Source organism: Lynx rufus, unplaced genomic scaffold (assembly GCF_022079265.1).
Source record: "Lynx rufus isolate CCGP_SWC_20201006 ecotype Redwood Valley unplaced genomic scaffold, mLynRuf1.p SCAF_1, whole genome shotgun sequence".
NCBI classification, from domain to species: Eukaryota; Metazoa; Chordata; class Mammalia; order Carnivora; family Felidae; genus Lynx; species Lynx rufus.
In genome coordinates this window covers 82,919,586-82,943,589 of record NW_025814823.1, presented here as the reverse complement: position 1 = coordinate 82,943,589, position 24,004 = coordinate 82,919,586, and the positions used below count along the sequence as shown (strand labels likewise).

At 54.3% G+C, this 24,004-nt stretch overlaps 1 protein-coding gene across 1 annotated transcript in view; it reads left to right on the top strand.

Annotated features, from left to right (window-relative positions):
* The first annotated feature begins 401 nt into the window (after nucleotides 1-401).
* RASA3 (RAS p21 protein activator 3) overlaps nucleotides 402-24,004 on the top strand; it is a 120,490-nt gene continuing 96,887 nt past the window's right edge. Inside the window, exon 1 of the mRNA XM_047082132.1 lies at nucleotides 402-549. Within this exon, the coding sequence (XP_046938088.1) occupies nucleotides 495-549 (55 nt within the window). The 5' untranslated portion in view covers nucleotides 402-494. The remainder of the gene's footprint in view (nucleotides 550-24,004) is intronic.

Below are 24,004 nucleotides of genomic sequence, written 5' to 3'. Positions count from 1 at the left end.
CCTCGCCCCACGCCCAGTCCTTTACCCCACGCCCCCGCCGGTTTCTCATCCCACTCCCAGCTCCCCCCCTTCCTCTCCTCGCCCCGCCCCGTTCCCCCTCCATTCCGCGCCCCCCTTCCCCCCACCGCCGCGGGGTCCCTTCCTATCCCTCCCAGAGACCGACCCCGCCCCTCTCCGAGCCTTGGCCAATGTGGAGGTGGGGCTGTTTTGCGGGCGGAGCCGTCTCGCTCCCGCCTCCTAGACCTCAGCCAGTGGACAGTTGGAGTTGCGCTGTGGGCGGAACCTTCACGCCCCGCCCCTCTGCGACCGCGGCCAATGGGGAGCTGGGCAGGCCGGTGGGCGGAGCCGGGCGGCGGTGGCGCCGCGGACCCGGCGCGCGCGGGGTCTGGCGCAGAGCGCGGGGACTGCGCCGCCGCTCGGGCTCCGGCTGCTCCGCGGGGCTCGGCGCGCGAATTCCGGCGAGGCCCCGCGAGCTCCCGGGCGGGCGACCCAGCATGGCGGTGGAGGAGGAAGGGCTCCGGGTCTTCCAGAGCGTGAAGATCAAGATCGGTGAGCGCCGGGGGCGGCGGAGCGCCGCGCGTCCCCTCCCCCCGAGGACGGGCCGGGCTGCGGCGGCTCCGGGGGAAGCGGCTCCCTGGAGGCGCGGTTCGGGGTGGGGGGCGGTGCGGTGCAGGACACGGGGCACGTCCCCGCCTGGAGCGTGCGCGAGTGGGGGCCCTGGGTGCGTGCATGGCCGGGGGCCGACCCGCCGACCTCAGGTTCCGCATCTGCCCTCCGCTGCTGCACCCAGAAACTTCCTTCCCCGCGTTCCCTCAGGGCTGTTGGGGCCGGCTGGGGCTGCGGACTGGTGCGGGCGTGCGCGTCCGTGTAGGCGGATGTGTGTGGCGTGCCCTCGGTCCTGGGCTCCGTCGGGCTGGGAGACGGGGAGCCACCCCAGCACCCCCCCTTCCATTGAGAACTGGCTGGGGCGGGGCGGGGGGGGGGAAGCTTTTGGCCACCAGCGCCTGCCATTCAGGCTGTGTCACCGGGGAGGATTCTGCCCTTGTCACTGGGTCCATGAGCTGGGGGAGGGAAATGACAGGCGGATTCTGGAGTGGGCTGGAGGGCTATATCTGGACTTCCTGGGTTTATCTGGAGGATTCATTTTATCTCGGGAGGGTGATGTGCACGTCCCCTTCCCCTCCCCCCCAAAACAAGATCCTTGCCTCCGAGTGACCGTTAGACGTTGGTGCCATAAATGTGCGGCTGGGAGGGCAGCTTATGTTGAAAAGGGTTCCCGAGGACCCAGAGTGTCGCCTGTCCTCAGGTCCTTCTTGCCTCCACAGTCCCTTCTATTCCCATGTGAAAAGGGGCCGCTGGGAACCCAGCCAGGCGCCCAGTGACTGAGTGTCAGTTGTTGATGACATTCGATGCTGCCTGAGGAATTCCAGCTCCCCCAAATCAGCGTGTTGTTTCCTGTCTGCTTTATTTTGGTTTATGGATCGTCACTGAGACACTGTTGATATTTGGCTGAGAAGCGGACTTACGCTGCCTGCAACCATTTCCCTGTTCGCTTGGTTGGGATCTGCTGTCACTTTCGCACTGAGAGATTCAGCATTACCCTCCCGCTGACGTGGGGGCAGGGAGGGTGCCTGTACCAGGGTCCTTCGGCCAAGAACCCTCATCAGTTCCTGGGTCCACTGAGCTGTGTGAGGGTTTGAGGTGCTTCCTTAATCAAGGGGAGCAGGAGGGGACCTGGGTGGGGGTCTGTCTGTGGAGGAGTGTGCCAGGCTTCCGGGCACAGCAGGCAGGAGTGGGTCTGAGGACTTTATGGTTCAGGCCTGGCACAGCCAGTCTCAGACTCATCCTGGGAGCGTTCTGGAACACTGGTGTGTTGAGCGGAGAGGTTGATTTCTCTCCAGAATGGCACAGTATGTGAGGCAGGGGAGTGAGGAGAGACACCTGAAGATCCAGGAGAGCATCTCCACTAGCCTGCCGGTGCACGTTCGTGAGTGGGCTCTGGACCGGACAAGGAGGGGCCTGGGGTGGAAGGAAAGGGCTTTGAAGATGCTGCTTGGCGAGGCTTTCTGTCCTTTCTGTTCCACTTTAAACAAGCAAGAGAAACACACCCAGCTCAGCTGAGGTTAGTGCCGCGACCCAGCCCATCTGCCGTGTCTACCCCCACGTGGGACCCTTTGGGGCCCTCCCTCCCCATGTTTGGGGGCGGGGCTGGGCTGCAAGGGGGAGACATCTGTGTCTCACCTTTGTAGTGGGAGGGGGCATTCAGGGAGCAGGGGCCTCCACCTAGCACAGGCAGGGCAGCCTCCTGTGTCTGAGCACAGAAATGGCCTAGGCTGTGCTTCTGAGTTCGGGCCTGGGCTGGAGACCCTGAAGGTGAACTGTGGGTGTGCTGGCTTGAACTTGAGGGACACCTGTTAATAGAATGTGGTGAAGGTGATCCTGAGCTTGGATGGGGGGTGTGCTGAGCTCTTGATTTCTTTCCTTTGTTGGTCTGCTCTGGTCTGTCTCGGCTCTGACTTGCCTGAATGTCCTGGTCTTGAAGGCGCGAGATGACGAGGAACACCACAGTTGATCTGGAGGAGGGGCAGACATGCATGAATCATACACACGGTCACATGCACGCTCGCCCCTCCTTGTTCGGGGACACGCTGGCCAGGCCGTCCATTCATCTCGGAGCCTCGTCTCCAGGCTGGCTGGCTGCATGCCTGTGTGCTCTTGGCCTGCTGGGTGACCCGGAGCAAGCACCCTCCCCTTCCATAGACTCATTTTTCCATTTGCAAAATGCAGGCAATAGCTGTCGGCTGCATCCGGTGGGGGCTTACAAGACGGTATTGTTCTGGCCCACGTTGATGCCCACCTCCTCGCTCCCAGAAAAGGACAGAAAGAAAATTTCTCCTAAGCTGACACCAACAAGCAGTATCACTGCTCCTGTTGCTGAGAAAAAAGGCAGGACATGTTTGGGAGGATGAAGAGATTTTTAGGTGCCTGGGCCTTGGCCCTCTTGTCTCAAGTAGTTTCGCATTGCGTGATGGGACTTGGTCTCACTGAGAAGCTGGGGACACTGGGCAGAGTCTCTTCCTCGTTTTCCTCCTCCTCCTGCTTGTCCACCTTCTGCAAATGCCGGATCAGAGTGAGGCATTTGTGTTGTGACTGTTATGAGTTCTTGTCTCCTCCCCACTTAAATGTCACAGTCGTTCTGGGTAGTTCTTCTGCACACTTGCAAACCTTAGACCTTGTCCACCTTTGGTAATAGTCGTGACTGTTTTTACACCAGTGGCTCGTGTCGGGTAAGGCCAAGTGCACTTCCTACGAGATGGTAACTTTGAGGAAGTGCGCTCTTCTGACTTTCCATGAGTCAGGGCCTTCGTGCTGGAAGGGAGGCTGCTCAGAGATTGTCGGAGCTTGTGCGAGGGACCCACGAGAGCTCTTCAGGGCAGTGTTATTTTGGACACGGTGCTCCTTTAGGTGCTGTGTTACGGTCAATACCCAGTGATTTTTGCCTTTTCCATGGTGGCTACTACTGGTTTTTAAAAGTATCACCTTGAGGGGCGCCTGGGTGGCGCAGTCGGTTAAGCGTCCGACTTCAGCCAGGTCACGATCTCGCGGTCCGTGAGTTCGAGCCCCGCGTCGGGCTCTGGGCTGATGGCTCGGAGCCTGGAGCCTGTTTCCGATTCTGTGTCTCCCTCTCTCTCTGACCCTCCCCCGTTCATGCTCTGTCTCTCTCTGTCCCAAAAATAAATAAACGTTGAAAAAAAAATTTTTTTTTTAAAAATAAAAGTATCACCTTGATAAATGTGTTCAGTTAAGAGGGATATACAAAGGTTTTTCTGGCAAGCTGAAAAAAAAAAAAAAAATCCCAGCCTGCATTCCGGGGTGAGAAGAGCCCTCATGCTCTGTCACTGGTTTTCATCATCAGGTTTGATGGCACAGTTTGGATCCACTTGGTGTGTTGGCATTTGTGTCTCACGCTAGCTCCCTGCCGCAGGCTCTCCTCCGTTCCCCAGCTCTCCCTTCCTTCTCCTTCGGTCCTCTTGGGCTGCGCCGGGCCCAGGGCGTGCTCTTGTGTTCCTTCTCTGGAAGATTATAACTTGTCCACCAAGAAGTTGATGGTGGTCTGTGTCCAGCGCAAGCACATCAGAACTGACTGCTCCTCCCGCAAACCGTGGCCCTGCAGGCTGTTGGTGCTGGGGACCCAGGGGGGCCCCACAAACCTCGTGCTCTCCCCACAACTGGTCGCCAAACATAATCCCAGGGACCAGAAGCAGGAGGTCCGTCAGGCAGGGACCAAATGAGAGGGGAACAGGAAGTGGTGGCTGAGGGTTCTGGCCTGCACCTCCCTCGGCTGAATGGCTGGTTAGGAGGGGTGTGGTGTGGTGAAGAAGGCCCAGACCACAGGGGCTGGAAGCTTAGGGTTCTGGGTCTGCTCTGTTAAATGTGGATTTCCTACAGGGGAAGCAGTAGTGTGCCCATCACAGAGGCCTGTAAGGGTCAGATGAGGTGCTGTCCTGCTTGATAATTTAAAATAGTTGTTGTTAGTGGTAGTGTCTTCACAGGGCTAGGAAGAAATGGTTTTCCCCAATTAGAGAAGCCATTTTGTGGGTATAAGGGAGTGGTATCAGTGATGTTGGCTTTTTCATCGTGTGTTTGATGGTGAAAGAAGGGGTCGTGCGGGCCACACATGGTTCTTGGCATCAGGGATTTATATTCTCTTGAGCTCTCTGATGCTAAAATTAACCTGGATATTCTATTAACCGAGCTCAGCTAGCTGCCTGTACTATTTTTAACCCTAAGGACTAGTGTGCCGCTCTGGGCTGTGTCTGGGGAGCACCGGGCTCAGGGGCCAAGGGTGATTTTAGTTCGATTCCAAGTTTTACCTGGGAAGGGGTGGGTTTGCCATGCATATGTGTGGGGTGGAGAGGGTTGCAGACTTTTGGGATCTAGTTTATGTGTATTAACTCGTTTTAATTCTCACAACTCCATGACATTGAAGTTGAGGGAGACTCCTGTAAGTTAACCAAAGTCACCTAGCCTGTAAGAGAGAGCTGGGGTTTAAATCCATGTTTGTGTGACGTTCTTGTTCTCCACACCACTTGTTATGGTCTGTCTTTCTGTGTGATCTTGGGTTTGAGTGGTGGGGGTACAGTGAAGTGCTGGGAAGCAGAGCAGTGCTGAGTTTTAGGGCCAGCAGGCAGCTGATGTTCATGAGGTGGGGGGTCAGGGCCACAGTCTTTCGTGGGTGATCAGCCAGGGACACCGGCCTGGTTGTTCTGAGACTTGTGGTCATTGACTAGAGACTGCCGAGGTAGACATTGGAGAGGAGGGGAATTGTGGTGATGGGGTCTTAAGCACAGAAATCCAGAGATGGCTCGTTAAGCAGGTTCACTGGCAGCCCATACGTTTGGGAGAAGGCATCGGGCAGGTGAGCAGAGCATTGGCTCCCGAAGGTAGAATCACTTGGCTGGAAGGTGGCATTTGGTAGGAACGTTTGGATTTGCTCCTCTGAAACTAATGAGGCATTTGAGTATGTAAACACTTACACCTTCCTGAAGGCACTGGGGAATCAGACCATCACACATCATGTTTTAGTCATAGATGTGCACATGTTTAAATTTTTTTCAGCATTTATTTATTTTTGAGAGAGGGAGCGAGAGAGAGCTAGAGAGAGAGAGAGAGAGCACATGAGCAGGGGAGGGGCAGAGAGAGAGGGAAACCACAGAATCCAAAGCAGGCTCCAGGCTCCGAGCCGTCAGCCCAGAGTCCGACACCAGGCTCGAACCCATGAACCGTGAGATCATGACGTGAGCCACAGTCAGACGCTCAACCGACTAAGCCACCCAGGCGCCCTTGACGTGCACATGTTTAGAAAGGAGATGGGTGTATTTGCTAGAAACAAGCGGAAGTGCTAGCTGGTAATGCCGGAGAATTGAGGTTTGCAATTTGCCCTTGGAAGTGAGGCTGTGAGTGCACACCCCCTACTTCCTAATGATCTTGGAAGTGGGTTCAGGCCACTGTGGGCACAGACAAGCATCCCTGGGTGCTGTAGGGACAAAAGCCTCTGGGAATCAGCCTAGAAGAGGAGGGTATGACTAAGGGCACTTGGGATCCCAGACTCCAGAGTGAGTCCCACCTGTGTTTCTCAATGATTCTGTGACTTTAGCAGAATCTCCCAAACCCTGTCTGCCTCAGTTTCTTCCTTTGTCAGAGTGGAGAGTAAGGCTGTTTTTGTGGCGCTTAATGATCATGTGTGAGCAAAGGCACTTTCACTGCTCGATCTTTCTGGGTGTTCCTGCCAGTGCAGTTTGAGGCTCTCCTGTAACTCAGGTGACAGAGTGGAGCTAGCTCCAATTAAGGCGGATTCATCAGGAAGAGAGAGCTGGACTTTCACGTGTGTGTTTGCACGTGGGCAATATCAGGAAAGGTGTGAACCTGCCCGGTGAGAAGTGTGCAGTCAGCGTGTGGCGTAGACTTGCGTGGACGTGCTGGGGTGGGGAGACAACATGGTTGGTGAGCGCGGCCAGCACAGCCAATGCTGTGTGCTGACAGGCCTCCGGACTCTGGGCAAGCCTTGTGGGGACCTGACGTCCTGTCTTGTGGTGCTGATCACCCCTGGATGGTCTGACGCTCGAGAGGAGAGGGGAGATCCTGGTGCCCGAGCAGGAAGTCTTCACTGATGGTCTGGTGTTTTGCGCCCCGACGTCAGAACGGGGGTCTGTAACAGTGGAGGAGGGGCTTACCGCAGGACAGACTGCTTTGACCAGCTGGTGGGGGTGTACACGAAGGGTCACTGCCTGGCGCACCACCACAGTCCACTGTTGAATGAACAATAGCGCAATGTGGAAACGAAGTAAATGCCGCTTCAAAGGGTGATTCTATTATGGGGCTTCCACAGTGTGGAATATTATTCAGCTTTCAGAAGAATGAGTTAGAGCCAGGCCAGGCCATGTGACGTGCAGGAAGTTCCATGGGGTATGACTAGAAAGAAAAACAAAATGCAGAAGAATCTACCAAGATATTCCTCTTAAAGAATAGTACAACACAGATACGCACGTGCAGATGTGGAGATAAAGTTCCACATAAGCCTATCGGCTGGGCTCCCTGTGGTGGGAAGTGTGGAAGAGGAAAGTGAGTGAAAAAGAAAAGATTGGTTTCAGAAAATCAAGGGCGTTACTATTATTCAGGCATGTGGATTTATGTATATAGATTGGCAAATGAAGAGTCTAAAAATCACAACTTTTGGAGTGCCTGGGTGGCTCAGTCGGTTGGGCATCCGACTTCGGCTCAGGTCATGATCTCACGGTTTGTGAGTTCGAGCCCCGCGTCAGGCTCTGTGCTGACAGCTCAGAGCCTGGAGACTGTTTCGGATTCTGTCTCCCCCTCTCTGTGCCCCTCCCTGCTCCTGCTCTGTCTCTGTCTCTCTCAAAAAATAAACATTAAAAATTAAAAACAAATAAAAGAAATAAAAAAAAATAAAAATCACAACTTTAAAATGGAAAGAACTTTCTGGAGAGGAAAGGCCCAGAAAGGTAAAATAACTTGCCTAGATTGCTGAGAGGTGAGGGAGAGTCTGGGGCGGGGTTGCCCTTGAAGTTGGGAACCAGTGAACAAGACAGTGGGGCAAAGGCAAGTCTGTCGGAGCCCTGGGCAGGGGCTGGCTTGTGACGGGCCTCCGGTCAGCCTGGCCCCTCAGAGAAATTGACATGGATGCAAGGGAATTTCGTCACAACAGATGGCCCAGTACTTTTCTCTAAGTGTGAGGCAGTGTTCAGAATGAACAGTCAGCACATTCCAGCTTTGGTATAAATGCAGGCCCGGGATCATCTTTAGCAATAAGGAGATGAATGGCCCCGCATCTTGGCTTCCCAGCTTGCCCTGTGGGATAGAACACAGGAAGTGGTTCTCACAAGAGGGTTGTCAGGTCAGACTCAGGGGCCACCAGGGCCTCAGCATCTGGGAAGCTTTAGGTTGGAGTATTTAGTCTTTGCTGGGAGTGGTGGATTATCAAGCTGACTGTGGGATCAAAGATAGTGATTCCTTGTTCGATGAGCATCTGAAAGCAGAGGTGTGTTTCTGTACACAGAGCTGGGCTCCCTGGGGCTATGGCTCTGTTCATCTTGAAATTTGGCATTCCTGGTTCAGTTTTTGAGTAAGCTTGAATCCTTTTCTGGGGACAGCGGCATCCTGGCCCTAGAGTCAGCTGGTAAGTGCCACATCTCACACCTGACCCATGCCGCCTCGTCCCACGCACCTGACCCACACTGTGAGGGGCAGCCCGCTCCTCCAATGGTTGGGAGGAGGCTGGAATCTGTGCTCAGGGTTACGCTGTAAATCAGAACCTTTTCTAGAAACACAACAGACCATAGTACCCTTCACTGTTGTCTGTTGAGGAATGACGCTAGTGCCTGCTCTTTCCTCTTCATATTGTTTCTGTTCCTGTTGTCTGAATAATTTCCAAAATATGAAGCATTGTTCTATCTTGGCCCACTCATCACCAATGGGATAAAACCCAAAGGTAAACAGAGTGGCTAAGTCTTTCTTAGACTCAGGGTGACTCATCCTGGAGACCCGCGCCTGGCAGTGTTTTCCCGACCAGGCTGGCCGGACCCCTGTGCACCCACCACAGGGTGCACCCACCACAGCATTTTCTCCTCAGCAGCTGCAGGTGCCGTCGATGCCTCCTTTAGCACCAGGAGCAGGACCAAGTCTCCAGGCCTTTCCTGAGAACCAACTTCCCCCTCTGTGGGTCTCCTGGGACTGAGCTCAGGCTTCTGGATTCTTCAGGATGCTTAACAGAGTTGAGAGTGTTAATTATGTGTGTATATCTTTCTGGAGCTTTGTTTTTGTTTTTTTTTTTTTAATTTTTTTTTTTTTCAACGTTTATTTATTTTTGGGACAGAGAGAGACAGAGCATGAACGGGGGAGGGGCAGAGAGAGAGGGAGACACAGAATCGGAAACAGGCTCCAGGCTCTGAGCCATCAGCCCAGAGCCTGACGCGGGGCTCGAACTCACGGACCACGAGATCGTGACCTGGCTGAAGTCGGACGCTTAACCGACTGCGCCACCCAGGCGCCCCTGGAGCTTTGTTTTTGGACTCACAGTCTCCTAAGTTACACTGTGGGTCTGGTTAGGTGTGACCCTCGTGTGGGCCACTTGTCCGTGCACTGACTCAGGGCTGGTTCCTGCTTTCTCGTCACGTCCGTTAAAAGAGGCCGCACAATCAGGCCCATGCAGGACTGGAGGACTGTTACATGTGCCTCTAGAGCTCTGTGGCTTTGTCGTGTGTTTCTTTTCTTCTGAGGAAAAAGATTCGTTTTCCTTTTTTAGCTCTTGTGGTTTCTCTCTTTGTTCCTGAATCCACTTCTGGGAGGTACAAGAACAGACTGTTTGATTTTGTCCATTTTCACACCACCAGATCAGTCATTGGTTAGGGAGCCGTGGACGTGTCCGCCAAAGTAGTACACTGCCCTGTCAGATCTTGTAAGGATTCTGTGCAGCACAGAACAGCTGTTTTAACTGGCCCCCGCCTCCGAGGCTCGGAGAAGCTGGTGACTTTGCCACGATCACACTAGCGAGAGAGCCTGTGGCTGTGCGTGTTGGCTTGCGAGGGACTTCATCTGCCCCAGACCCAGGCGTTTTGTTCCTTTACAAGGAACTGCCTTCTGGGGTGTGTTCTCAAATTACTTCCTCAGACAGCAGCTATCTGCCTTCCCACCCGAGCCCTTCTGTTCCGTGGTGGATCTTTAAATGAGCATTTATGGGACTCATTCAGCAGAGTGACCCCTTTGCATGAACATGTGGACAGCCAGGGGCTCAGAGCCTGCTGAGCCACTTCCCAGCTGAGTGTCTTGACCTGCCTAGAACGCCTGAGACCTCCTTCCAAAGGAGGCCTGCCATGGCCAGGCAGCGCTGCCTCTCCTGACTCCCGCCCTCCGGCTTCTGGCTGATCATCTGCTCCTTCTGGTAGGGCGGCCCCACTCTCTCCTCCAGGTGCCACCTTACCTCATGCAGGGAAAGCTCTCTGGGCGAGGCAGGCAGTGAGGGCCTGGCCTCGTAGCAGGTGGAAGATGGGTTGAGCAGGGCAGTTAAACTCCCCATACTTCAGGGGGGAATTTAGCCCCAGGCCCCTAAGCCTCTGGGCATCTGTTTATTTTGGCCCAGCTAAACTGGGGCTTTCCAAGGCTGGGATCAGACTGTGGTGTAGAGCTATTAGCAGAGATCCAGGAAGACGGGCTGGTTCTGGAAAACCCATCAGTGTGCAGACCCTAGGGGACCTGGCCAAGCTTACTACTTGTTTTGAGGTCTGGGGTGGGTGCTGTGACCTGCCTGGTCTTCCCATGGCCTTCGGGATAAGGGCCCCACTGGGGAATTCCAGACCACTCAGGGCTGAGGCTGGCCTGTCCTAGGGCTGGCTGCCATAAACAGTCTTTAACTTAGGGTCAAACAATTGGATATTTTATTACTTTATAGGGCTGAGTTTCCAGGGCAGTAAACTCTGCCCGTATGGTACATATGTGGAGAGTACATACTGCCAGCATGCAGCATGTCCAGGACTTGGCCAGGCTTATGGAAGGCCAGGTGTTCTCGGACTTTCCTCAGAGCTGCACCCCATGAGGTAGAGGGTTTAGCTTAGAGGGGCAGCTGTCCATCTTTACTTTCTTATGAGGCCTCCTCCTGTTGGAACATGGTTTTGCATGTGCACACACATGCACAGAACACACACATGGGCATATACCACACATGCACACAAGCACACACACACATGCATACATGTAGGTACATCACACATGCTTGCATACATGCACAGAATACATACACAGGCACACACCACATGTGTGCACAGTACACGCACGTACACAGCACACACACAGATGTACACACAGGCACAGAATACACACACAGGCACACACAGAGCCACGTGCACACACAGGCACCCACCACATGTGTGCACAGCACACACACAGATGCACACACGCATGCACAGAATACACACAGCCATGTGCACAGCCATGTGCACACATGGACGCACGCACAGAGACACACACGTGCACACACACCTGTGCACACAGTACACACACGGGCACACACACGGGCCCCAGAGCTTGTCTGTGGGTAGAAGCGCAGTGCTGTGTGCCCAGTGTAGTGGTGGCACAGACGTGAGGGAGGCTCCTACCACTAGCTTGTGATGGCTCCTCCCCGTTCGCTGAGACTCACGGCACCAGGGAGCCAGCCTTGCCTGCCTTGGTAATGTGTGTGGCCTTTAAAAAGGGTTCCTGTTTCTCAAGCAAATCAGTCCTTTTTCTTCTGCCTGGTGTGGCTTCCCTGGGCTGGCCCCCCAGGGTCTGCGGGTGTGTTTTGGGGGCACAGCTAGTCTGAGCCTACCTGGGGCCTCCATGCTGGGACAACCCACCTGTCCCCTCTCTGCCTTGAGAGCTTTCTCTGCAGTTGTTTTTGATATTTTAATTTTTTGTATTTGAATCAAAAGACTTTGCTTTTTAGACCCACATCCTGGGGTGTTCTTGTGGCTTTTTCTCCTACTTGCTTCTGGCCTGTTTGTCAGCTGGCTGCCCGTGGTGGCAGTTCCTCTCCAGGGACTCCGAGGATGTAGTGAAGTGAGTGCGAGGGTTGTCATTCCAGGGAGGCGTGACAAGGGGCACTGCCAGCGTTGGTCCCAGCACCTGCTCCCTGCGGGGCACCGGGTCGGGGTGGGGGGGGCCTGCTCCCTGTGGGGCACTGGTTGGGGGGGCTGCTCCCTATGGGGCACTGGGTCGGGGTGGGGGGGGCTGCTCCCCATGGGGCACCGGGTGGCACCAGGAGAAGGTCGTCCTTGAGCGACTGTAGGTTTTGATGAGAAGTTCTTTCCGCTTGGGAACTTGGGGGGGGGGGCACGAACGCAGGCTCTTGTGTACCTGGGACTGGCGGCTTGCTGGTGGGAAGACCGCACACACCTCCCTGGGGGAGAGGAGGCCTCGCCGGTGGGTCACCGTTTCCGTCGGAGCCGCCTGCTGCAGGGGACGCCTTGAGAAAGGAGGGAGGCCCGGGCAGGAGGCCGCTGGGCTTCCCGAGCCCCCGGCTGGCCGCATCCATCTGGACTCTGGCATTCCTTTCTCTGTTCATCATTTCCTGCTCCGAGCTCTTGCGACAAGCGTGTGGAGAAAGACTTTCTCAGCATTTGGACCCAAGAATGTGTTTATGCATGTCCTGACTGGAAATAAAGGGTCACACGGAGAGAAAAAAACCACTTGTCATGATGTTTTTGCTCAGGATCTTGGTTTTCTATTTGTGACTGTTTCCTAAAGTGTTTCCCGGTGTTCTCTTCAGGGAACCCCTTTCCTGTCTTCCTGGACAAGGGGGTAGGGGGGCGGAGGGGGCAGGAGGGGCCGGCAGAGTGTCCGGGCCTTCTCATCCCCTGGTCGTTATTCACTGTGATCAGTGACAGTGTAATGGTGTGTCTCTCCTCCTTCTGGAAGGCGCCCCTGGCCTCTCTGGACTGCTGTCCCCACAGCCTGCGTCAGCTCTCCTGTGGGCCGGTTTTGTGAATTTGCGAACGCTGATTTGAAAAAGTAGGCTATATCTGCCGAGGGGCGGTAGAGAAGGCAGCTGGCAGGCTGGCGAGGGCACTTGGCGTCGAGAGGCAGGCAGCACAGCACACGGGGCCCACAGCCCCGCCTCACACTCAGAAGCTTGGAGTTTGGTGTCACTGAGGCCTAAGGGTGGTGATGGCGTTGTTTTCCCAGAAGAGATTTCAGGCTGTTGGGGGAAATCTCTGTAGGCACCTAATCTGGGGGGTTCTATGGGGTGTGTAAGTACGTGTTGGGATGGGGTGGGAGGGGTGGCAGCCAGGAAGGGTGGCATGCAGAAGTAGGTGTCAGACAGAGGACTTCTTGGGTCACTGCAAGGCAATGGCAACAACTTTTATTTTATTTTTTTTATTTTAATGTTTTTATTTATTTTTGAGACAGAGAGAGACAGAGCACGAGCAGGGGAGGGGCAGAGAGAGGGGAAGACACAGAATCTGAAGCAGGCTCCAGGCTCTGAGCTGTCAGCACAGAGCCTGATGCGGGGCTTGAACTCACAGACCACGAGGTCACGACCTGAGCTGAAGTCGGACGCTCAACCGACTGAGCCACCCAGGTGCCCCAACAACTTTTAGTTTGACTTGATGTATTAATCACAAATGCTAGTTGGGGAAAAGTTAGTTTTCAGATTTTGTCCTGCTGTAAACTGCTCGTGGGTTGCTTAGGCGTTGATCGACCATTAACCAAAGCCAACCCAGAGGGTCTGATGTTTCCGACTGTCCCATGGTAGTTGGCTGCTACCATCATATGGGACTGTGGAGCCATATACACTGGGGATTTCACAGGATGCAGAGAAAATATAGGCCTTGCCTTCCAAGTTGTATAGACTGAAGGATAAGTAGTCTCATATTTATGAGTGATAGTGAGTGGAGAATGTTCAGGTCTTGGGGAGGCGAGCTCTCCCTTGTGCTAAGAAGACTGGACAGGTCTGACCTGCCACTTCTCTGGGGCACAGATACTTGGGTGTGCACACTACATATGCTGACAGCGTACTTCCCAAAGCTAGAGAACCCTTAGAAATGACAGAAACTATGTATGCGGGATTGTCATTATGCAAACGGGCCACGTTGAATAAGAATAGCATTTATTTTATCTTTAAAAATAAATTAAAAATCAAGTCAGTGTTTTACCTTCTCTAAGGGCTTATCTGTTCTCAAGTGCAATCTTCCCCTCATTTGAAGCTCTGAAGATTTGCTTTCCCTTCCTTGGCAGGATGTGACAGCGCCCTGTCTTGTAACGGAGGCTTCGTGGACTCCCTGAGACAGGGTGCAGTGACACACAGTGGGGAGCAGAAGCAGGGAGGGCTAGGGACGGGCCTGGAGACTGGACAGTGTTTCCTACGTTTGTGTTTACACATGTGCATCTCAGAGTTGCAAACCGTCTTCAGCTAAAATAGGGCCCCTAGGACAGGGCAGAACCGTGTGGCACAGCGGAGGCCCGCAGGCAGCAGGCTGTACACAAACACACAGATTTGGGTCCTTTGTTTATTTTTCCTCTCCAGACCCCTCTGTAGTTTGCAGGGTCCTTGCTGGGAGGGCATGGGAGTGAGAGGAAGAAAGCAGTCATTCAGCTGCTCCAGAGCTGAGGCTCCCAACTGGGGAAATGTGGGAACAGCAGGCTCACCCGTTTCTAGGAGGTCCTCCTGATCCTGGGGTTTTCCAACCTCAGCCTCCAGGCCTTGAGTGACAGCACAGTGGGAAGGCCCCAGCCCCCTAGCTTCCTGGGTTTTTAGTAAACACTACTCAGAGTCACCAATCCTGTGAAAGCGGAGTGGAAAACCCGACGGAGAGGGGGCCTGTGAGGTTTTCTTAGACTGTTTGTTCTTGGGGAGCTGGTGAACCTTGCCCCTTCCTTGAGAGGGTGGGGGCTGGACCTGCATACGGGCTACCATCGTCTCCACCCCACCTCTGCAAGAGGTATCCTAGGCTCACCCACATCTGGTCCTAGGCAGCGCTGGTCTCCAGGAGCGTGTCCAGACACACAGCTTGTCCTTTAATGCCATGGTTTTAAACCTGGGCAGTTTTGCATCCCAGGGGACATTCGGCCATGTTTGGCGGTGTTTGTCTGTCATGGCTGGGAGGGGAGAGGGGGGCACCCACACAGTTCGCCCCTGACAGCACATAGGGTGCTCACCCCAAGCACATCAGCACTGGGTGGGGAGGGGGGACATTTGGGGGCATCATGTTGGATCCCTGTGAACACCAAGGCTGTGTCTGACTAGCTCTTTGCTTCCCCAGGAGTGTGGCCTTGAAGTGCCTCAGTCACACTTGGGGGCAGGGCATAGACAGATCTCATGCTGGCCAGATGGAAAGACCCCTGCAGCGTGGACCAAACTGATATGGCCTGAGGGTCTAGGGTGTGGACCAGAAGGGCAGCTGAGGGGCAGTGTGGCCACACAGCTGGTGGCGTTCTTGGCTCTGCACCTTACCTGCTGTGTGATCGTTGGCAAGTCACTTAACCTCTCTGTGTCTGTAAAAAGAGGATAATAATGGCTGTTTCCTAGGGTTCCTAAGAGGGTTGCGTGACAGTGGTGATGATGTGCTGGGCCTGAGTGCCTGTCCCTGTCTCGTCCAGCACGTGGCTGTGCAGAGGGCCAGGCTGGGAGAGCACGAGTTGGTGGCGGGCACCTGGGGTCTGGTCCCCGAGCTCCTGGCTCTGTGGGCTCAACTGCATTACCTGCCCCGCCCCACAGGCCTTGGGGCCTGCTTGTCCCATCAGGTTGCCCTCCAAGGGGACCCAGAGGTGTCTCCAGCTCCAGCTTTACCGCAGGCTGCTTCCAACACCATCCATTCTGTGCATCTTCCTTAAGCAGCTGCTTGTGACTTAAAAGTAAAATATTAACCAAGAATCGTAATCTCACCCTTAAATGTAGTTTTGCAGGAACAGTTGTGCCACGTCGTTAGGAGGCCGTGTTTTCCCTGCGGGTGCAGTAGGAAATGGGAGGTTTTCCTGAGTTCTAGGCTAGTTTATGAAGCATTTAGAGTAGTTAGAACAACTCTTACGAGGCTGCATGTGCTATGGAAGAAACTAGAAACAGCAGGCCTTGCTGCCCGCTAGGTGCATGGTGAAGTTATTTGGCATGTTGTTTTCAATTCTGTAGCGTTTTTCTGGGTCATTTCATGGTTTTATCTCCGTGGCACAGGCCCTGATGGTGGGAAGTGGGTACTAATGAATCAGTTAACTATTTTGGAAACTGTAGGAAGTTGTCTCGTGATGAGACAGCATGTACAACATGCAGCTACCCTCCTCCCGCCCTAGGCCCTGCTTTTGTGAGCTGAGCAACCTCCCATGGCCCCCACTGGCCTTCTCATGATGGATATGAGGCACCACATTCACGTGTCGAGGGGAGACGCCGGGGTGAACTGTGACCTTTCCCACGGGACAGATGCTGTGTCGCTGGACACAGTTGCAGGTTACCCACCAGCAAGGGATGCCTCACAGGCTGGAGGTATTTCAGGCGGTCAGGCCTTGCTCTGTGTCTCCTGCAGCGGTGGCCTCTGTGCACTGGACGCCACGCCTGGGGGCCTTCTGCACATGGGCACTGATTGGGCTTGAGGACCCCAGCCCTGGAGCTGACTTCTCCCCTCCCCGGGGTTAACTGGGAGTTCTAGATAATTTCGTTGGTCATTTATAGAGTGCCTTCTCCCTGCTTACGGACACGGGGCTACCGAGGGGTCAACACCAAACAAGGGTGAGGGAGTGTTTATGGACTCTTAGGTTTATACTAAAAACTTGCCCACATTATATTAATGGAGGAGAGTAAACAGAGATCAGTGAAGAATGAAGAAAAACAAGTTGCTTTGATACGTAAAATTAAACACATAATAATGTTCCACTCATGTTGGCCTGTGCAGTTTAAAGACCAGCCAAAAATAAGGTGCTATTTTTTCCAAGGTAGAATGAGGGTCCTGGCCCATCTTGCACAATTTAGTCCCCTGGGCCCTGTGTGATGAGCTCATGGCTGGTGATGGTCTGCCCTCCACCCTGTCCTCCCCTCCCCCCTTGGGGGGCAAGGTCGGGATGACCCAGCATCCTTTCCAGGCTGGTTTGGACTTGAGCCTAAGAAAGGAAGCCCCAGGAAATCCAGAATAGGGAGCTAGCATATGACGAGAGGAAATCATTTTCTGCTCCGCGGATGAAGTTGCCGTCTGGCTTTCTGATAGCGCCACGCAGGCCTCCTGCACATGTCTGCTTGGCGCACTGTACATGCTCGATAGCGGCTCGTGGGGTAAGTTCACAGGCATTGTAGAAATCTCTAGCATAAACTGTCTCACAATCTTGAAATGCAGGTGACCAAGCCCACTAATCTGGTTTCCTCATTCGTGTGTTTCTCTCTTTGACAGTCTGTCCAAAGCAGTTCCCCAGGTGGGCTTAACAGGGATCCCACTCCGTCGGGGCCACTCCGCAGACACAGGCAGTGCACCCTCTGAGTGACCTCTTGACCTGCCTGGAGGGTGCATGGGGACGCGACTATTGGGTTAGGGTGTCCGGTGCACTGGGGTGGGCCCCTGTCCAGGGGGGACCGGGAGCCCCTCCTTGAGCAACTTCTGCCTCAGACCACAGAACAGGGAAAGCTGCCTGGCCTGCTCATTTGGGCGGTCCCAGGCCCACCCCGAGCCCCTCCCCCGGGTCAGGAAAGTTCCCAGTGCTTTCTCCAGCACCCTGCCCTCCAGCCCTCCTGCCCCCTGCCCTCCTGCTCTCCAGCCCCCTGCCCTCCAGACCCCCAGCCCCCTGCCCTCCAGCCCCCCTGACACTCACTCTCCCTTACCCCCCAGGAGAGGGTCTCATGCCCACTGAGGTTCCTCTTTGAAATACTGTGCACTGGGGGTGCCTGGGGGGCTCAGTCGGCTCAGGTCATGATCTCATGGTTTGTGGGCTCGAGCCCTGCGTCGGGCTTCTCACTGACAGTGCAGAGCCTGCTTGGGATCCTCTCTCTCTGCCCCTCCCCTGCTCATGTGCACACGCTCTCTCTCAAAATAAATAAACATTAAAAAAAAAAACCAGTGTAAATGAAATACTGTGTACTGACTGCCGAGTCTGTGGCTGGGCTGCCTCAGCTCTGCTGCCTTACAGGAAGAGGAGGCTGCTGGGCCCCCTTGGAGTTGGAGGTAGAGGGTCATGTCCATCCTCAAGTTTTTGCCCCTTTGCCAAGGCTCTCCAGTGGGGTCCCCACACCAGCAGCATCACCTGGGGCTGGCTGGATGTGTAGATGTTGGGGCCCCACCCCAGACTCACAGAATCAGGAACTCTAGGGCCAGGCCCAGAGACCCATGTTTCATTCCCATGTAGTCTGAAGTGAGTGCCCTGGTCCACGGCGAGCTGTCCCTTACAGCTGAGAACCCAGCAGTGCCCCCAGCACCGTCATCTGTGGAAGGAACTCTGCACAGTCCCTGGGGAGGTCCTCCTGCCTGGCCCACATGCCAGCTCCCCGTGGCCACTAAGCAGCTCAGGGAAGAAGCTCTTCGGGAGCCCTCAGTGAGCCTGTGTAGACGGAGTGCTTTGTTCCTCTCACAAGCAGTTGCGGTCACCAGGCTGGGGCGAGGACCCCGGCGTCTCCGTGCAGACTGTGTGGTGGGCCCAGACGTCAGTGCCGGTGGGGAGCGCAGGGCCAGGGTTTACAGGAGAGGGCAGGGCAGCGCCACGGGCTCAGCCACACGAGGGGCTCATCTGGGTTTTGCTTTTGTTTCTTCCACTAACAGCCACACTCCATTTTTTAATTAAAGGGTGGGGTGAAGGGGGCGCCTGGGTGGCGCAGTCGGTTAAGCGTCCGACTTCAGCCAGGTCACGATCTCGCGGTCTGTGAGTTCGAGCCCCGCGTCAGGCTCTGGGCTGATGGCTCAGAGCCTGGAGCCTGTTTCCGATTCTGTGTCTCCCTCTCTCTCTGCCCCTCCCCCGTTCATGCTCTGTCTCTCTCTGTCCCAAAAATAAATAAACATTGAAAAAAAAATTAAAAAAAAAAAAAGGGTGGGGTGAAGTGTGTGCCTTCTCGGACAGCATAAATAGAAGACACTTGAAGTTGATCATGTTCTATTTTGAACCACGACTTGGGATTTGATGCGCCCCTAGACGTACTGGTTTTGCTCAAATTACAAGTAGGGAGAGCCCTGATTACTGACCTTGGATGGAGGTTTTACATACTCTGCTATTACATTGGAGGGTTTTTTGAACAGCTTGTGTTGGTGAGGAGCTATTTTGGAAAGGAAGGTTGTCACGAATGTCTTTGAAAACCCTGAGCCTCGCCTGAGGAGTTGGGAGGTGGGGTTCTGTGTGGGGGTGGAAAGTGACACACCCCTTTCCCAGAGTCACCAGCCCACTGGGCTTTTGTGACAGCTCAGCTGCAGCATCACCAGTTTGCCGATCTGTGTTGTAGTTCTGATTTGTGTCTTTGGGGAGCCCTGGAGGGCTTTGCCAGGGCCGTATGGGGGAAGCATTGATGCGCCCGGGGTCTTTTAGCACCAGGACACCTCAGGTCGGTCCCACTGGCTGATCAGGCTTTTAGGGTGGATTCACAGTCACCAGACACCATGAACCAGGTGGGAGGAGTGGGTCCCTGTGCAGTGAGGCTCTCTCCGGGTCCTCCAGGAGCCTGGGGCTAGAGGCTGGTGGGTGTGTCACAGCTGCTTGCAGGCTGACCTCCCAGTACAGGAATCTCATCCTCAACACAAGGAGGGGCTCCCGGTCCCCCCTGGACAGGGGCCCACCCCAGGGCACCAGACACCCTAACCACCGTGCAAGTCGTGCTGCAGTAGTCCCCCAAAGTGGAGGAGAGGCCCCTAGGGGGCCAGTGCTCACCTTGCCTTCTGTCCCCTGTTCCTGCCCTAAGGGTCTCTGGCACAGGTGCACTTTACCCCGGTCTCCTGAGGGTTTCCAGCAACTGTTGGCTTTGTGTCTTTTGGATACCGTGTGTGTGTGTGTGTGTGTGTGTGTGTGTGTGTGTGTGTGTGTTTTCTCACTGAAGAAGATTTGGAGGATATAGAAAGCAAAGTGAGAATATGAAAAATTGTTATTCTACATCGAGTGTCTTTTGTTATGGATAAAACCCCCAGACGCTTCCTTTCTGGGGGCGAGATTGGACTGTTGCTGCGGGTGTGGGTGGCTAAGACACAGGGCGTGTTTATGGGGCACCTGCCGCCAGGATGCTCCACGTGCCGATGTCCCATGTGGGTTCAGAGCTGTCATCCCATGCTTAAAGCTGGGAGGACTCCCCCACCGTGGTGCGTGGGACCCACTGCAGTCTCTGCTTTAGAAGTCGGAAAGAGGTTGTGCACTGTGTCCAGTGGATTTGAGGGCCCGGCTTCAGCCTCACAGGTGGCTCTGCAAGAGCATGGGCAGGTGTTAAGAGGACTAGTTAGAGTCAGGTGCTTAGGGCTCAGTTTTAGCGTTGAGGTTTGCCAGCTTCCTGGTTGGGGAGAAGGTGGAACCGGATTGTGGACGCAAAGTGCACGGTAAATGTCGCTTGGTTTTACCCTTGTGTCCTCGGGCTGTTGTTGGTTTGGGATCGTGTGAGTGTGACTGGGGTGCAGACAGGAGGTAAGCTTTGCATCCAACACTGGAGGCTGGAAGAGGCTGTGAATAGCGCTCCTGGTGCCTGGTGTGGGCAGGGAGGAACCAGGCAGAGCATGGCCCGGCTGGGGCGTGAAGGGAGGGAAGAAGCAGATGACCTGTGCCTCAGAGCACCTGCTGTTTACGTAACCCTTTCTCCATATGATACCACGGCGCCAGGGGCTTAGCCTGCAGTGGAGCCGGCCGAGAGACCCGAGGGGTCGACGGCTTCCCAGAAGTTTCCCCTGGGAAACTCAGGGTTTTGATCCCGTTGGAAGTTGTGAGTGGATTGAGATGGGCGCGGCGGCTGGCTGGGAGTCGGGTGACGCATGCAGTTGCCACTGGCTCTGTGACCTGCAGTCCCGCTCTCTGACAAATTGGGTGTGCGGATAACTGAGCAGAACCAGATTTTTATGGGAAGATGGGGATTTACTGGGGGGACGTTTGGGGATGGCGATAAGCTCCCGTGGAGTAGTTGTTGTCGGGGTTGGAGTCCACACCCCTCTGTGGATGGCAGCCCCCGAGGTGACGTTGTGTCCTGATGGACCTGCAGCTCCGTGGCTCCTCTGACCATACCCTCAGTGGGAGTACCCTCAGCAGGTGTACTCTCAGCGGGAGTACCCCCAGCAGGTGTACACCCAGCAGACTTTCAGCAGGTGCACCCTCAGTGGGTCTACTCTCAGTGGGCGTACTCTCAGCGGGTGTACCCTCAGTGGGTGTATCCTCAGCGGGTCTACTCTCACCGGGTGTACTCTCACCGAGTATACTCTCACCGGGTGTACCCTCAGTGGGTGTACCCTCAGTGTATGTACTCTCAGCAGGTGTGCTTTCAGCAGGCATACTGTCAGGGGGTGTACCCTTGGTGGGTGTACTCTCAGCGGGTGTACTCTGTGCTGGAGCACCGAGAGGCCTGTACAGTGGGGACTGGTCCCTGCTCACACATTAATTGCTGAAACTCTGTTGGGTGTGAGGGCTGAATGGGAGTAAAAGATTCAGAATGAACACCGCTGGGTGCTTGCTCTGCAGGCCTCTCTCAGGCACTGTTATCCCCATGTTACTATGATGGCATTTTGACCCCTCCCCAGCCTGGGAAGGGGTCTTGCAGGGATCTCTCTTCCTCCTTCCCTGAAACAGAATGAAACAAAACAAAACAAAAACTCAGGAAATGTAAACAACAACAACAACAACAACAACAATCTGAGGTGACAGTGGGGGAGGGCAGTTTGGCTAGGTATGGGCCATCCCTGTGAACCTCTGTTTTGGGGAAAATCATGCTCGGCTCTATTCCGGGAAGTGCGGTGGTAGTGTGAGCCCTGCAGGACCCTGGTCTCCTCTGACCCTGGGTTGGGATGTGAGTGGAGGGGCTAGGGCAGCCTTCAGTGGGAGGGGAGCCTCTTGGGGGAGTGACGGGCCCTGCCCGGCTGTGGTAGGCATCCAGGTCGGGGGTGGCCCGGCCTCTGCTCCATGGGAAGACTTACACACTTTTCCGGGACATGAGATGTAGACATTCCCAGAGCAGTTTATGAGGGTGGATTGCAAACCCCGTGGAAGGATAGCACGAAGAGACAGGGCCCAAGATGTCACATCTGTGATTGAAACCCCACAGGGCACCAGGGGCTGTGCTAGTGCTTGGGCTTGTGTGCGATACTTCTCCTTTCCCTGTGATTTAGCTGTTCTAGGCAGTCATTTACTATCTTAACACACAGCTCTTGGCCTCCTCTGTGTCTAATTCAGGTTGTGGAAAACATTTGAGTCTCTCTGCCCTTGTGTATCCACCTGCCCTGACTGGGCCCTTTGCCCTCTGACCTCGTCGTGGCCTTTGTCCCGCCCCCCTGCCAGGCCTGACCTCCGCCCTCTTTGCTCCTCTCTGCCTCCTGGTCCCCCTGACCCCGGCTCCCCAGGACCTGCCTTCTTCCTCAGTGTTTGGCAGGGTCGGGCCAGCAGTAGGTCTTGGTGGCCCAAAGTACTTTTTGTTTCTTAGACATCATGGTAGAAATTGAGATTGAGGGTTTTCTATGAATTAAACTTATTTTGATTCATGGAAAATTGACAGCTCAGGCCAGCCAAAGGCTCAGATTCTAGGAGCTAAAAATAGGAGTGGGGAGTAGAGGGCAGGTTGGCAGGGGTAGAGGCTCCAGATGGGGCATGTGGGCTGGCACTGGCAGGGACAGCAGAGCCCTGAGCTCCAGGAGGCTGGCAGAGGAAGTGGGGCGAGTCCAGGTTTGCCTAGACAGCCCTCTCTCATCAAGCAACCATGCATGTTAAGGGGCGGAGCAGACAGCTTAAGCCTAATTTGTGATGAACTAAAGAATCAATGTGAAATTGCAGTGTTGGTTTTCTATTAGATGAGGCCAGACTTCAAACCAGAAAAAAAAAAAAAAATATTATTCAGGTCAAAGGGCAGGGTGCCTGCTTTGTATGTAAGTCGGCGGCTGGGAGCAGTTGTAACCTGGAGACTAACGAAAGTGCTGGACTCACTAACGGAGGAGGTGTTTGCTGCATGTGCTGTGTGGTCGGTTTTTAAAATGTTCAGCAGGATATTCTTAGGTTTCTAATAGACAAAAAAGTATCACAGAGAACGCAGGAGGAGGTCAGAATATGCCCGGGAGCCTAATTTATGATGAAGATAGCATTTTAGTTCACTGAGGAAGGGTTGTGTAGTTTAGTAAGTGGAGTTGGCTTAATTAGCCATCTGTCTTGAAAAAAATGTCATCCTAACTCACACCACACAGAGTAAATTTGAATGGATTAATGGTTAGAATGTGAAAAAATAGCACAAGAATACCATGCATCCCTTGGAGACTATTGTGAATGACCTCTAGAATGTGGGAGAACTTGCTAAGTGACCAGTAAAGGAGGAGCTCAGGAGGACACCATGACAGATTTGACTACATGAGAGCTAAAAATGAGAGTATGGCAAGACACCGCAAATGACAAATGACGTAGTTGAGGGAAGTGTCTGTGACGCCCACTCATGACCTACCTGCTTGTCACCAACCGGCGTGCTCACACTGGACACGCTAACCACGAGGGGGCCACGGGATCCGCAGGGCGCGTCTGGGACCTGACCCCAGGAGCCCCACGTGCACAGGTGTGTCTGGTTTCAATGGCATGGCAGCAACGTTCCCCTGGTGCTTGGCTTGCGCCCCCATCCCAGAGGCAGGAACCCAGGCGTGGTGGGGGTGCTCATGCGGGGCCACCGGCGGCAGCGGCAGGTTGTTTCCAGACAGCAGTTGGGTGGACCCATCCCTGTCGGTCTGCCTGTGGAACACTGTGTCATTCCTGAAAAGGATGGAGGTACATCCACAGGTAGTAACGTATTTATTGTACAGCAAAGAGAAAGAGCTTATCGTTTTAGTGAACAAGTTCAGAACTACCTCCTCCCATGTGTGTAACCCTTATGCAGTTGTGAGACCAGAGATAGCCCTGGAGGCTTTCCAACCAAATGGTCAACTCAGCAGCGTGGGGGGGGCGGAGGGGTTGGAGGGGAGGAAAGATGATTTACTGTGTCCATATATGCTTTTGTAGCATGGTTGCAATGAATCTATATTTCCTTTGTAATTAAAACTGTTCAAAGATAGATAAAGAATACAATTTATTTATAGAACTCTCTGGTTTATTTTGAGAGAGCACTCGAAGAGGGGAGGGGCAGAGAGAGAGAGAGAGAGAGAGAGAGAGAGAGAGAGAATCCCAAGCAGGCTCCACGCTCAGCATAGAGCCAGACTCAGGGCTCCATCCCATAAACTGTGAGATCATAACCTAAGCCGAAATCAAGAGCCAGACACCCAACTGACTGAGCCACCCAGGCTTCCATCTTTATAAAACTCTTTAAAAAAAATTTTTTTTTTTAATTTATTTTTGAGAGAGACAGAGAGAGTGTGAGAGGGTT